At 36.7% G+C, this 14,352-nt stretch overlaps 1 protein-coding gene and 1 long non-coding RNA gene across 2 annotated transcripts; one reads left to right on the top strand and one right to left on the bottom strand.

The window, feature by feature from the left end:
• Window positions 1–292: 292 nt before the first annotated feature.
• Window positions 293–2,703, top strand: LOC127853209 (uncharacterized). The gene is made up of 2 exons (XR_008036531.1): window positions 293–903; window positions 1,056–2,703. It is a non-coding gene; the product is annotated as an uncharacterized LOC127853209 (long non-coding RNA).
• Window positions 2,704–8,026: 5,323 nt separating this feature from the next.
• On the bottom strand, window positions 8,027–13,383 carry LOC127853195 (T-cell-specific guanine nucleotide triphosphate-binding protein 2-like). The gene is made up of 3 exons (XM_052387471.1): window positions 12,730–13,383; window positions 11,004–11,257; window positions 8,027–10,761 (listed from the first exon to the last, which is right to left on the bottom strand). Exons 1-3 carry the CDS (start codon window positions 13,351–13,353, stop codon window positions 9,564–9,566), a joined length of 2,076 nt encoding a protein of 691 aa, XP_052243431.1. The 5' UTR covers window positions 13,354–13,383; the 3' UTR covers window positions 8,027–9,563.
• Window positions 13,384–14,352: the final 969 nt, after the last annotated feature.

The raw sequence follows: 14,352 nt of genomic DNA, 5'->3' as shown, positions 1-14,352 counted from the left end.
CAGATACTCTAACATGAATTAAATTACGGTGTATATAGTTGCTCGTCCTAACCGCTGACTGTTTAACACATATCATTTAATAATATAAAATTTGATTTCGAACAATATGAAAATATAGACGGATCTTGACATTGCTTATAATCGTAATAAGTATCAATATATTATATGCAATACATATTGTGATCTTCTGTACTCAAAGTGTGCAACATGTGTTATATTTATTACTTGTAATGAATATGATTCAATCTATACACACTGTGCAATATGTGTATTTTTAACGATTTCCTCAGTGTTCTCACGTGTATTGTGAACTTACATCATTTAAATGATAACTAAAGTATCATATCAACTTATCTAAAGGTAAAAGAAATCCTCAAAGAGAATCGTCGAGTTATTTTATTGTGCTTTCTTTATTTATCTACTCAACAGAAAATAGTGATACATGTATGATTGTATAAGATTTTTTTGCACTGAAACATTGTTTGTAAGAATACATAACCCACAAGTTTGCTTTGACAATATAAGGTTAAAATTTATTTGTATCAAATTTTTTTATTGTATGTTGAGTTTTCCGAAATTCATAGTTTTTATTGTTTTTGCCCTGTCTGTTGGTCTGTTTGCGCCAACTTTAACATTTTGCAATAACTTTTGCTATATTGAAGATAGCAACTTCATATTTGCATGCATGTGTATCTCATGAAGCTGCACATTTTGAGTGGTGAAAGGTCAAGGTCATGGTCATCCTTAAAGGTCAGAGGTCAAATATATGTGGCCAAAATCGCTCATTTTATGAATACTTTTGCAATATTGAAGATAGCAACTTGATATTTGGCATGCATGTGTATCTCATGGAGCTGCACATTTTGAGTGGTGAAAGGTCAAGGTCATCCTTCAAGGTCAGAGGTCAAATATATGTGGCCCAAATCGCTTATTTTATAAATACTTTTGCAATATTGAAGATAGCAACTTGATATTTGGCATGCATGTGCATCTCATGGAGCTGCACATTTTGAGTGGTGAAAGGTCAGGGTCAAGGTCATCCTTCAAGGTCAGAGGTCAAATATATGTGGCCCAAATCGCTTATTTTATGAATACTTTTGCAATATTGAAGATAGCAACTTGATATTTGGCATGCATGTGTATCTCATGGAGCTGCACATTTTGAGTGGTGAAAGGTCAAGGTCATCCTTCACAAGGTCAAGGTCATCCTTCAAGGTCAAACATCATATAGGGGGACATTGTGTTTCACAAACACATCTTGTTTTCTTGTTATTATTTTTATCATTACATACGTCCAAAGAATGTGCCGTTCGTACATTTCTTACATCAAACTATACAATTTTGCAAAATTCTTAAATGAATATTCTTAGGTGACGTACTTTTTGTTAATTGATCTCAAACACATTCGTGACTTATTTTGGCAAGGTGACCTTATGTACATTATGTTATAAAAAATATATTTCAATCTAGTTATTACTATTTTGAACGTAGGTTATATCTTGTGATTTTAGTTAATGGTTTCAATACGCGTGTTTTTTCTTGTTTATGTTAGTACTCATTTATCTGACGCACTGAATCATTGATTGAAATAACCGTAGCCTATATTGTTTACTCTCTTTATATTATATGAAGCTTTTCGGATGTTGCTGTCTTTAGTATAGCCCTTTGTGACAATGCAGTATTAACTTTATTTTGTTTCCGTTTTTTGTGGGTTCGGGTACCTATTTATATACGCGTTTGTTCAATATTCTTCGGCATTATGTTAGTTACTTTTCTTCTCGAGTTCTTGTTTTGTTATGGTATGTGTTAAGGTGTTTTCGCCTTAGCACTTGTCTTTAATATCATTGATAACCTCTGATTACATTGTTTGTTCATTTCTGTTTGTGTAACATCGGGGTTCCTGAGTGGTATATTTTGAAGTGTCTTTTACTGACTAACTTTTTCCATAAACTGTTAATAATTAAAACAAGAGTTTTTTTTAAAACAAACTCCCTTATACCCGTACATGAACCGTAAGTTCTCAGTATTGCAATTGTTTAATCATTAAGCGCATACGATTTTAATGTCAAAGTTTTGTTTTCTTAGCGTAATCGAGCAGGTAAATATAATCGAGGAATTTTAAATCAAATTAATTAATCTTGTAATGGTATCACAACTCAAATAATGTTTCTTCCATGAAATTCATAACGAACCTTTTACGCTGATTCCGACACATTTACTCGCATTTATTACAGAAACAAACTGTGTGTTTTTCACTCTGATCGCTACGGTCACTTCCGGGAGGCGGAAAGATTATCTCAGCTTTGCAAAAATAGGTATGTTTGAATTTTTTAAGATCGTATAAACATTCTTGAGAGAGACAAGTGTAGATAAAAGAAGGCATTGTGAGTTCACGCGTTAATTAGTCTTGTGATTTTTGCATGGTTATCTAATAGCATCATCTTCAAAAGGCTTGCGATTTGTTAATTTCCTATTTATTTCCTGTGATCAGTTTCACGTCATTTAAATACGATATTATCTTAAATGTCCAATATTTATTTTTGTATTTTTGCTCGTTACCATAACGAATATATGAGATCGTGGTTTTCCATGTTTGCTGATAGTTTACGTTTATTTCAACTCTCGATATTTTGCCATGCATTTATTATTTGGGAATACTGTTGCTTTTGCTTTTGCTTGAAATAAACATTTGTTTGAAATAAACATTTTGTGTTCAATGTATAACAAGGAGTTTATTAATAAATTTGATGGGGGTGCGGTTTCAGAAACAGCATGTCAGTGAGTGTTATTTTTATGCCCCCGGATCGAAAGATCGGGGGTATATTGTTTTTGGCCTGTCTGTCTGTCTGTCTGTCTGTCTGTCTGTCTGTCTGTCTGTCTGTCTGTCTGTCTGTCTGTCTGTCTGTCTGTCTGTCTGTCTGTCTGTCTGTCTGTCTGTCTGTCTGTCTGTCTGTCTGTCTGTCTGTCTGTCATTGTGTCAGTCAGTCATTGTACGTGTGTGTCACAAACTTTAACCTTGGTAAAGTTTTACAACTTTTGCAATATTGAAGATAGCAACTTCATATTTGGCATGCATGTGTATCTCATGGAGCTGCACATTTTGAGTGGCTAAAGGTCAAGGTCATCGTTCAAGGTCAAAGGTCAAATTTATGGCTTCAAAGCGGCGCAATAGGGAGCATTGTGTTTCTGACAAACACATCTCTTGTTCGCACTGCAATTATGGGCAACTGTGGTCAGGAAGAAATATTTTGTACCCGTTTTATCCAATGTAAATAGTTAATTTAATAATTATGTGGGTTTTTATGCCCCCCGAAGGAGGGCATATAGTGATCGAACTGTCCGTCTGTCTGTCCGTCTGTCTTTCCGTCACACTTTTGTGGTTAGGTTTCGAAAAATGCTCATAACTTATATGTCGCTTCAGATGTAACCTTCATATTTAGCATGCATGTGTATATGGACAAGGACTTTCCATACGCACAAAAATTTTGACCTTGTCCTTGAACTTAGGGTCCGCGTTTAGGTCTCAAATTCTGCGTTTAGGTTTCGAAAAATGCTCAGAATAACTTCTATCAAAGCGTTTTTCGGGGGCATATGTCATCCTATGGAGACAGCTCTTGTTTAACGCTACAAAGCCCAACTCTAAAAAAGAACTGGTCACACTTTTAATAGACCAAACCGTTCATGCCTCTTCATCTTGAGTTCTATTTGATTGAAGTGTGTTTCTAAATGTATGTATCAATTGAATACATATTGTCGTTCATAAAGTCATGCAATCTTTCTCTTGTCGGCTGACCATTCAATTTTACCAAATGAAAACTATTTATGTTGAGATACTTTTCTTCATGCCATTGTCTTGCTAAGATACCTGCTAAAAAGACCACGAAATATTGTTTAAGAAACATCTATTCGTTCCTGTTTAAAAAGGACAACTACATTTTTATATATGCATATGCATGTATTACCCTCCGTAGCATATGAACTTGGCATTATGAAATAGACACTTGTATACAACATACAATTAATATGAGTCCCCATGAAACCAAGAAATGTAGTGATGTGAATGAAAGCCAACGAATTGCAAATTTACTAGTATATAAAAATATCGTCCACTTGCTGGGAATGATTTAAAGACATGCATATGCGGAGTATGCCAAACTAACGGACTGTGTATTTATATATCCCGATAAAACCAGGTTTAGGTCCGTATACATTTAATGACACCTTATTAAGATATAACAGGCAATTCAATAGCCGTTTACGTTTCTAACAAATCAGTGCACACATTGTTGAAACTCGAAAAGGAAACATAGGTATTTTTGAAGTTATTCAACATGTACATAAATGGCAAATAGTGCATGAGAAGTTTTTCATCGTTGATTCAGTTGCAACGCAATTTATACGAAGGCCAAAAGACGTTACTGTGATTTTCGTTCCTCAATGTCGAATATTAAGCCAAATAATAGCAACCTGTAACAGCTATTGGGGACCTAAAACCCTTTAAATTCCACCGCTGACCAATCACCGCCGCTTAAATAACATCTTACGGCTAGCAAAAATTGTGGTATGCACATAACGCTGCAGGTGGCATTGGTTTTGCAAGAATAATAGGTATGTATTGCTTTTCTAGATTAATACCCATAACGCCACGTCAAATGAGGATGCAATCGAAGCGCTCCTACCGCAATTTCCTTGCGGTGGACTTGAGGTGTCTGTAAAAGTCGTGCGACTAAAGCAAATTAACCGCTAAGTTCCTTTAAAGGCGCCGTACGTGGTCCGTAAATACACTTTGCGGATTTTACATCAGTTTCCTTCTAACGTCACGTAGAGCGTTTATGAAGCTAGATTTTCCAGCTCAGTGTTTCCTCTTACTGTTATTTTAATATCGTTCGTCACCCATAGGGTCAGATCAGCTCGAGACTGTCTTACTAGGTCAGCTGGTGAAGAAAATTGACGCTGAACATTTTAAATTATGGTTTGATTTAGCCGGGAAGGTATTAAGAATATAAGGTTTCCTGAAAGAAGGATACTTCTTTGGACTAACTGTCGCTATGCACGCAAACAATGAAGCATTCACATATATACGTATTTATTTAATAAACTTCAGATTACACCAATGGATATGTAAGTTTTAAAGCAAAAGCGTATGTAATTTTAGGCAAACAAGTTATTACAATGTTCATCGGTATAATGGAATATATTCTTCATACTCTTTGTGTAAATACGCCACAAAGTGTATCACAAACACAAAAACAGCATGTTAAATAATGAAAAATAGTGCATGAGGAATTGTGCATCTTCGAACCAAATGTTAATCAATTGTATGTAGTCAAAGAAGATTTTATGAGACTGTCGTCCCTTTATACTATTTTGAATGAATAAACATTAATTTGCGACCTGTAAACCTTTTTCAACGCCGCCGAAAACCAAAAACCGCTTCCTCATAACATCTGCGATGGCAATCAAAAACTGTGTAATGCACATAATGCTGTAGGTGGCATTGTTTTCAAAAGGATGAAGAGATATTTCTTGTTTTGCGCATAACGTCACCTCAGATGACGTGATCGAAGCGTGTCTACTTCAGCCTGCTTTCGCTAGTAATAAACTTCCTGTTCAAGTCGTGTAACTAACGCACGTTAACCTCAAGTTCATCGCACAGTACCCTCAAGGGCGTCGTTCACCTGAACACAACATATCTATTTCAGCGTGCCAAAGGCTTCATTACAGCAACAAGACGCTTTGACATATAGGCAGTGGTTCGGATAGACCCCCTCCCCCTGATCCCACATAGGTGTGTGACAATACGAATTTCTTTCTTTTGCATAGTTCTAAGTTTAAAATTACAAAAGCATCCTTAACTATACATATTGTACGGAATCCGGATAGTGCCATCTATAATCTCGCCCTTCTTTCATTAAGTGCAACACATGATCCACGACATTTTTCGCGACAGTCGCGGCGACGCACGATATTTTGCGCGACAGTCGCGGAGACGCACTATATTTTCCGCGACTGTCGCGGCGACGCATGATATATTTAACGCGAAATATCGCCCTTGTGCTACAGTCGCCCTTTTATATGCGATATCTCGCCCTTTGAACACGACCGTCGCCCTTTAAACACGACCGTCGCCATTTATGAACGCGCCTTTTATATGCGATATCTCGCCCTATGAACACGACCGTCGCCCTTTGAATACGACCGCCGCCCTTTTAGAACACGACTGTAGCCCTTTTATATGCGAGATATCGCGTGTTCACAGGGCGACGGTCGTGTTCAAAGGGCGAGATATCGCATATAAAATGGTGACGGTCACGTTTATAAAGGGCGGCGGCCGTGTTCAAAGGGCGACAGAAGCGTTTAAAGAGCGAGATATCGCATATAAAAGGGCGTCTGTAGCACAAGGGCAATATTTCGTGTTAAATATATCGTGCATCGCCGCGCGCGACTGTCGCGCAAAATATCGTGCGTCGCCGCGACTATCGTGTATCGTGTGTCGCCCTTGATGAAAGAATGGCGAGATTATAGATGGCACTATCTGGACTCCGTACTATCCGGATTCCGTTATATTGCATTCAATTCTCTAGTAACTCCAGCATGGAACAGAACTAAAATAAGCATCGAAGATGATTGTCTTCTTATCCATGAAAGGTTAAATTATTATTGATATACACATTACTGTTATAATGTAATTTTCTGTACCAATAAATATGTTAAAGCTAAAGGCGTCGTACGTCGTCCGAAAATACACTTTGCGGAAAGTTCGTTTGACGTAGGTTTCACACGTTGTCAAATACGTAAATAGTTATATAATTGTGATGGCTTTATCTAAATAAGGTTTCATTGCAGGTTAACCTGATTTTACCGGGAGAAATAGAAATATATTCTAGCGTCTTGGAATACTTCGAACATAGAGAATTTTATATTATTTCCAAGTTAGTGCACACTATTTTATTATGTATTTATATACTTGCAATTTCTTGGCTCTCGCCCAAACTATAAATTTTTTGAATAATGGCGACTCATATTTCAATGTTAGTTGTATATAGAAGTACCTTTCATTATGCCATTTTCATATGTTACAGATTTTAACACGTGCAGACATTCAGTTGTTACTTTCAGTCGGAACAAATTAACAATATGTCGTGATCTTCGTTGACATGAAAATAGTATCTCAACCGTAAAAGTCTGTATTTCAAATTGAATGGTTAGAGGCCATGAGAAAAATAGCCTGAATGTATTAAGATATGCTTGGTGTGAAACACACTTAAATCAAATACAACACAAGAAGACTTCGCATGAAAGTTTGCTCTGCTAGAATAGTGTCCATTATTTGTTTTAGCGTTATAATATTGACATGTATATAAGACGTGCTCTGTGAAAGGGGTTTTAATGCATGTGCGTAAAGTGTCGTCCCTGATTAGCCTGTGCAGTCCGCAGACGCTAATCATGGACGACACTTTCCGCCTAAACTTAAATTTTGCTAAGAAAGAGACTTTCTTGAAACGAAAAATATCATAAAACCGGAAAGACTAATCTGGGACGACACTTTTAGCGCATGCATTAAACCCCATTTTCCCAGAGCACGACCCATATACTTATTTAATTAAATTGATGACAGTATTTTTTTTAATTGTCCTGTCCCCAGTTGACCAAACTTGTAGTGTGGATAATCTGCATGCAATACGATATACATAAAGCTCACTGATATAATGTTCTGGAAACATACATCCATCAACGTAATTTACAAACTCCGTATAAGCTTGACAACAAATGGTTTATTTGAAACAAAGAAAACGCCATTTCCAAACAAGAACTGAACGATTACATACATGAGTCATGGTTTACTTACAAAATACAAATATATATATATATATATATATATATATATATATATATATATATATATATATATATATATATATATATATATATATATATATATATATATACACATACATTAACAAATAACAAGCCTTGAGAAGAAAGATGCTGAAAAAAATCACGACAGAACACAATGCAATTAAACCAATTAAACCAAATATATATTTATGAATTGAATCAAAACATGCAATAAATATGAAACTCTATGAATACATATTCGAACATAATTTATTTTATAATAAATATTGTAAAAGTTAATTATTTTACGTTGAACACATGCTATGCATTAAATACTATTAAGCACATAGAATTAAAACATATTTAACAAGACTATTGCCAAGCAATATATGTCTCCTACCGGCTCCACCATTGTCAGAATTGTGTTTATTTGTTGCCATAGCAACCATAATTTTTGACGTAGGAACAAAATGAAATGACGTGCATAATGTCCATATTGCCATCTGACCATGTTTCAAGTTTCATGAAAAAATATGAAGAACTTTTAAAGTTATCGCAGGATCCAGAAAAGTGTGACGGACTGACAGAAAGACAGACAGACACACACACAGAGCGCAAACCATAAGTCCCCTCCGGTGAAACCGATTTGGGACAAAATGCATATAAATTAAACAAAATTTGGTTTCACAAACTAAATTACAAAAACTGGATTTGAAGCTTAAGTTATCTACTGATACATTAAGCAGACAGACAGAATAGTTTATTAACGTCTCAATTGAGTAGATAAAACACAGTAAAGCAGTACAAAATCATTATACATGTATGCACATATATACGTACAAAACCACTCTAAAAGAGTTACGAGAGACGATAGCAGGAATATACACATTAACATCCATGTATGTGTAGTTTGTGTGTAAATTGTAAAGACTGCACATAATTTATTTACACTTATACAATTACTTTTGCAACAACTCATTTACCCTTTTTGCAAGGTATCTTCCGGTTTAACCACGCGAACAGATCAACAGTTTTTTGTTTATTTACCGGAAACGCTAACTGTTTCAAACTTTGAAATAAAAGCAGTATTTGATGTTTTTAATAGAAATATACATTCTGTACCAGGCCGTTTTTACAGCAAACTGGAGCCAACCCCAAAAAAGTTAAGTATGTTAAGATGCTATAAACAGTATTAACATCTAGTTGGTGATCTTAAACATTAAACACTCTAATTCATTCCCCATCGACATACAGTTGTCATGTTCTCTTTAAAAGTCACTTACTAGAGTAGATCTAGGCGTTACAATTCATATGAGCCATGCTCTATGAAAAGGGGGTTTAATGCACGCGCGTAAAGTTTCGTCCCAGATCAGCCTGTGCAGTCCGCACAGGCTAATCAGGGACGAAACTTTCCGCTTTTATGATATTTTTTGCTTCAAAAAAGTCCCTTTATAGCAAAATCCAGTTTAGGCGGAAAGTGTCGTCCCTGATTAGCCTGTGCGGGCTTCACATGCTAATCTGGGACGACACTTTACGCACATGCATTAAACCACCCTTTTAAAGAGCTTGGCTTATATATTTTCTGGTGAGGTAACTAACATCACATTGCAATGAAACAAAGTGTGTATGAATAATACGTTTATAATGTTCAACGCAAATCGTTTCAATAATTGATGTGGTACATTTTTGCTTTCAGTTCTCTTAACCGTAAATGAATTTAGTTCTTATCTAGTGTGTGACTTCATGGCCCTGTTTATTTTCCTCACGTCCTCAACGGCAACATTCAAAGCAACCCGCAGGAACTTCATCGCTGTTCCAAACGAGACTGCACCGGAGGTCACGGCTGTCAGTACGGGAAGCAGAATAAAATTAACCTTTGGGCTGGATTTACCTAGCATATTTAAAAGCATCGGTATCTTTGCGCGATGGCTTAGTATCGTCGACTTCAGTTGCTTGCACTCCACGAATTCTTGTTTCGTTTTACCTTCAGCTGAAGCGTACTTCTCTAGGTGCGCATCTGTTAGCTGAAACTGCTCCCGATAGAAATGTGCCTCTTTAAGAAGATATTCATCAGTCGACGAAATGCCAAGAAAATCGATAGGAGAAGCTTCAGTTACGGCAACCATCAAAGCTGTTTTCCAGATCCGCTTTTTAAGTTCTTCTTCCTTTGCTTTGATTACATCCTCGGTCAAAAGACACATCCCGAAAGTGGCCGCCTCTTTCTTCTTATGCGGCGATTGGTGAATGATGGCCATTGCAAGCTTACCGAAGTCGTACAACTGTGGTTCGTAATTGTCGATGAGGAACAACTCACGCCCTCGCGATTTCGGCAAACTATCGGAACAATTCTTGCGCATTTTTCTAAGAACCACATTTTCGTCGAAAACAGATTCGCCCGCATAAACTCGCCTGGCGTTATCGATTTCTTGCTGAACCTTCGTGCGTACAAAGAAAAATGTTTTCCCCTTCTGGTGTATCGTTTCGGCAAGCCATAAGTCGTTCTCGGTGAAACGCCCAGCACAAATAATGATGTAGAAGTCGTACCTTTCAAATTCAACCTGGGCCATGTAGGTCTCTCGCCTGAAGTTTTTTGTACCAACACCCGGAAGATCCCAAAGCAAGATATTGGGGAAGACGGGATGATTATATTGTGTTGGTCGCATTGTTCCTTCAACTACATCCACGGGCGCCCATCCTGCGTCACCAGGATGAAGTCCACGAATAGCGTTGATAAAGCTCGATTTGCCAACTCCGGAGTTTCCAGTTACAGCTATGTGCAGTTTTTCCGTTTCCCATCGTGCTAGGTCATTTCGAGTTCTTCGGACCAGATCTCTTCTCCTGCGTGCAGAGGGCTGATTCAATTCTGGAAGAAAACGTTTGACTTCTTCTTCGTCAGCTGTAACGTCACTGATGTCATATTGCCTGAAAAAGTACAAATGTGTAAAGATCATAACGAACCCCAAACAAATAATACATAGAAAGCCAGGTTTTTAAAAAAAATCGAAAGTTTAAATGATTGTTTTATTTGTTAGTTGATTGTTAGTATACCATTTGCCTAAATCCCATAATAATTTGATATAATGACATCTTTAACTTAAAAAAATACCATTATGTATAGGAACACATTTTGCTCCTTAGTAAACGAACGCGTAAAGCTTTCGTACCATTTACGCAAGTCGAAGCCAATACCGACATCACTCGCGCCGGCGTCATAGCTCATATCATCATCGGCTTCCTTGGTCTGCAAAGTGAGCTCTGAGAGTAGACCTCCGGTCGCTTCTACCGACTCATCTTGACATTCGACGGTATAACACGAGAACGTTTCATCACTGTAGAGGGGACCGTCACACTTGGAGGGCGTATAGTTGCCCTTGTCCAAATGAGAACCTCGCGGTCGTCTCCCGTGATTTCTAGACCTCTGTTCAATCATAGACAATTTAATGAAAATGCGTCAAGCATGATTAGTTATAATTTATACAAATATTAGATCTAGTATGAGTTTGGTGAGGATCTAAAGAATTTAATCATACCTGTTTACATTAAAACTATGGCTTCAATTTATGATTGACACGGACAGTAACCGATAAAGTCGGTATGATGTAGTGCAGTGGTAAGTACCCGGTATTTATTAGCGCACTGCTATAAGTTCGAACACTAGGGACGGTATTTTTAATTTCATAATTAGTATATATATATATGAATGGCGAGAAATGTCCTAACCCAGTCGCGACAAACTCAAAAGGAATCATCCACATTTGCCTGCTAATAATTATTCCGAACTGAAGACAATAACAACAGCTATGAGTCTAATCAAGGAAATCGTATATGTTATGTACATTAAATGAATAAAATATTGAAAATAGTTTTTAAAGTCATAGAATTGCCAAAATTGTGAGTGTCACAGACATAGTTTTGGAAACAGACGGCTGTATTTTGCTCATACCGGACCGTTGGCATCCCAACATTACACTGACCTTAAAGATAAGGCACGTTTGTTGTGCACGACACGCAATCTTCACAACGCGGTCATGCGTTGTATAATTGTCATGACGAAGCGATATTAATAGTGTGCCCCAGTCGGCGATTTAACATTACCATGTACCAAATATTAAACAACTGTTATCTTATCAATTAAAAATCTAAAACTTTAGATAACTGGGCTGCATTTATAAACAACAGTTTACCTATGCAATATTTTGTATAATGAGTGCTAAGACGTTCACTAGATACATGTACACACGTTAGTTAGAAATCACTGTTAAATACAGGTCGTGAACTACTTATAGTTTTGGGGTAATCTGTAAGCTCCGGCGGGTTTGGGAAACAATATGAGTGTGAACATAGAACGGATTCTTTACGTTATCTCTACATCTAACTCTTTAAGGGACTGTCCAACAGATTAAAGCGTCGTTCGACGCGAATCGATATTTTGGGAAACTACGAGGATTGCTTATATATCTAAAAAATACCTACACATTTGACGTTAGCGTGGATGGTCGAGTGGTAAAGACGGGAGACATTTTACTCCAAGCTTCCATGACTCCAGGGGTCAGTGGTTCGAGCCCTGTGGAGGTTAACGTTTTTCCCTCTTTTTTTTAAATTGTATTTTTATTTTTTACTGGAGATTTTTAGTTCAAATGTTTAAATGTATCAATATAAAGCAGTTAATGACAAGCTTTAATACATGCCAAAATCTGTTGGACGGCCCCTTTAAACATTACTATATATTCCTTAGATCGGCGTGCGATTGTGTTCCTTATTTGACTAACGAACAACTTGCATATAAATTCCCACACGGAGTCCAAAAGTAAAATTCAAAAAGCGACATTGTAATTAACGTAAGTTTGAACAAACATACTACATGCATATGCGATTTGGTATAGGTCTTACCATGTGCCCATTTTGGAGATAGTCGTCCAAATCCTTGAATTGGAACCTGTCTGTGTCAAACGAGTCCAACACAAATATTCTGTCCGGCCTACAAGCACTAAAATGCTTTCGAGTGCTATATTTACACTGGGAAAACACGTCTTTGGGATTGTGACCCTCTGAGCACAGGGTGCGATCCAATTGAATTATGGAGCCCACTTTATTACGCACAATGATAACTCTTCTAAAGTTTGACCTTAGCGTTGACAGTATACATATATCATCGTCGGTGAGATCTTGGTCGCAGACAAGAATTAGACCCTGGTAGAGCCTTTTGTCCAAATCAAATCGCTCAATAAACATATGTGTTGGGTAAACCGATGTTCCAAACGGTGGAAAATCAAACAAAACAATCGCTTTGTTTTTGTGATATCCACACATCACTGGGCACTCACTAGCGTTTTGCTCCTGTCCACACAGAGCGGTTATTAAACTCGTTTTTCCAACATGTTCGCGCCCTATAACGGCATAGGCAAACACTTCTTCGTCATTCGCCATGTTCTCTGCGTCCAGGTTAGGTTGCTTATGACATTTATTTTGTTTCATAACAGTATCGGTAGTTTCCCAAATAAAAACATTCGTCATCGGTTTTTACCGCGAAAGTCGCCAAACGAAAGTAGTTTATTTAAAGGTCAACGCGGGTAACATTAAAGCGGGACTGCACGATTTTTATATGTATTAAATTGTAATACATGTATATTGATAAAAACATGTTTCAATAACAGAAAATAGGCAAGAAAAATTATACATTGAAGTCGAATTTCATATTATGCAGCAAAGACAAATTAGCGCCCCGAACCGATTGTGACAAAGATATTTCGTACATATTTTCCTTCAATAACCGAAGCATTCGTCTTTTTAGTGGGATCGGAGTTAGTGTTCGTGTGTCGTATGAATAGACATCGTTGCAGGAAATTAAAATGGTCCGTAAAACAAAATTTAGTTTCACATCGTAAATGCATGATATACATGCTGGCGAATTCGACTGTACAGACATTTTCGATTTCAGAATTAAATATCTGGCTTATTTCGCATTTTTCGACACATGTTCTTCTTAACTTTTATTTTAGTTTATATTGAAATAAATGTATAATAAGTTTTTTACACATTGTATTTAAATCCATAAATATTTGACAAAATCGTGCAGTCCCGCTTTAACACTGCGTGATGCGATACCATAATTATAGTCCGGTATACCGGTGATTAAGTCATCAAATATTATAGGGCGTAGCGTTATAGCATGTAGGCATATATACAATTTGTATGCTAAAATGTATAAGATTATGAAACAAATGCTTAAAATGCAGAACGTAAAATGAAGTCGTTTAAATCATTATCAAGATTGTTGTTATATTTGAGTTCATGTAATAACTACACTATGCCGATTAGAAGCGCGTAAACTTGATGAGGTTGGGCAAAGGCATTATGTTATAAATATAATACCGATACATCATTTTATTTGAGCTTTTTTTATGATGATAATGGATCTGGAACCTATTTTGCTTTAAAGTGTAGGCATTTAGTCCGACATCATGAAATAATCATGAAAATACCTTGCATATACATGAAAATACATGAACTACT

Source organism: Dreissena polymorpha, chromosome 12 (genome assembly GCF_020536995.1).
Source record: "Dreissena polymorpha isolate Duluth1 chromosome 12, UMN_Dpol_1.0, whole genome shotgun sequence".
Taxonomy (NCBI): domain Eukaryota; kingdom Metazoa; phylum Mollusca; class Bivalvia; order Myida; family Dreissenidae; genus Dreissena; species Dreissena polymorpha.
The sequence above is the reverse complement of the archived record's forward strand: the minus strand, read 5'-3'. Positions and strand labels throughout refer to the sequence as shown.

Coding starts and splice junctions, on each gene's coding strand:
- LOC127853195 (XM_052387471.1), bottom strand. CDS start 13,353: ATGACGAATGTTTTTATTTGGGAAACTACCGATACTGTTATGAAACAA. Junction 11,258..12,729: donor ATCTCCAAAATGGGCACATG/GTAAGACCTATA, acceptor ATGATTGAACAG/AGGTCTAGAAATCACGGGAG. Junction 10,762..11,003: donor GGCTTCGACTTGCGTAAATG/GTACGAAAGCTT, acceptor GTACTTTTTCAG/GCAATATGACATCAGTGACG.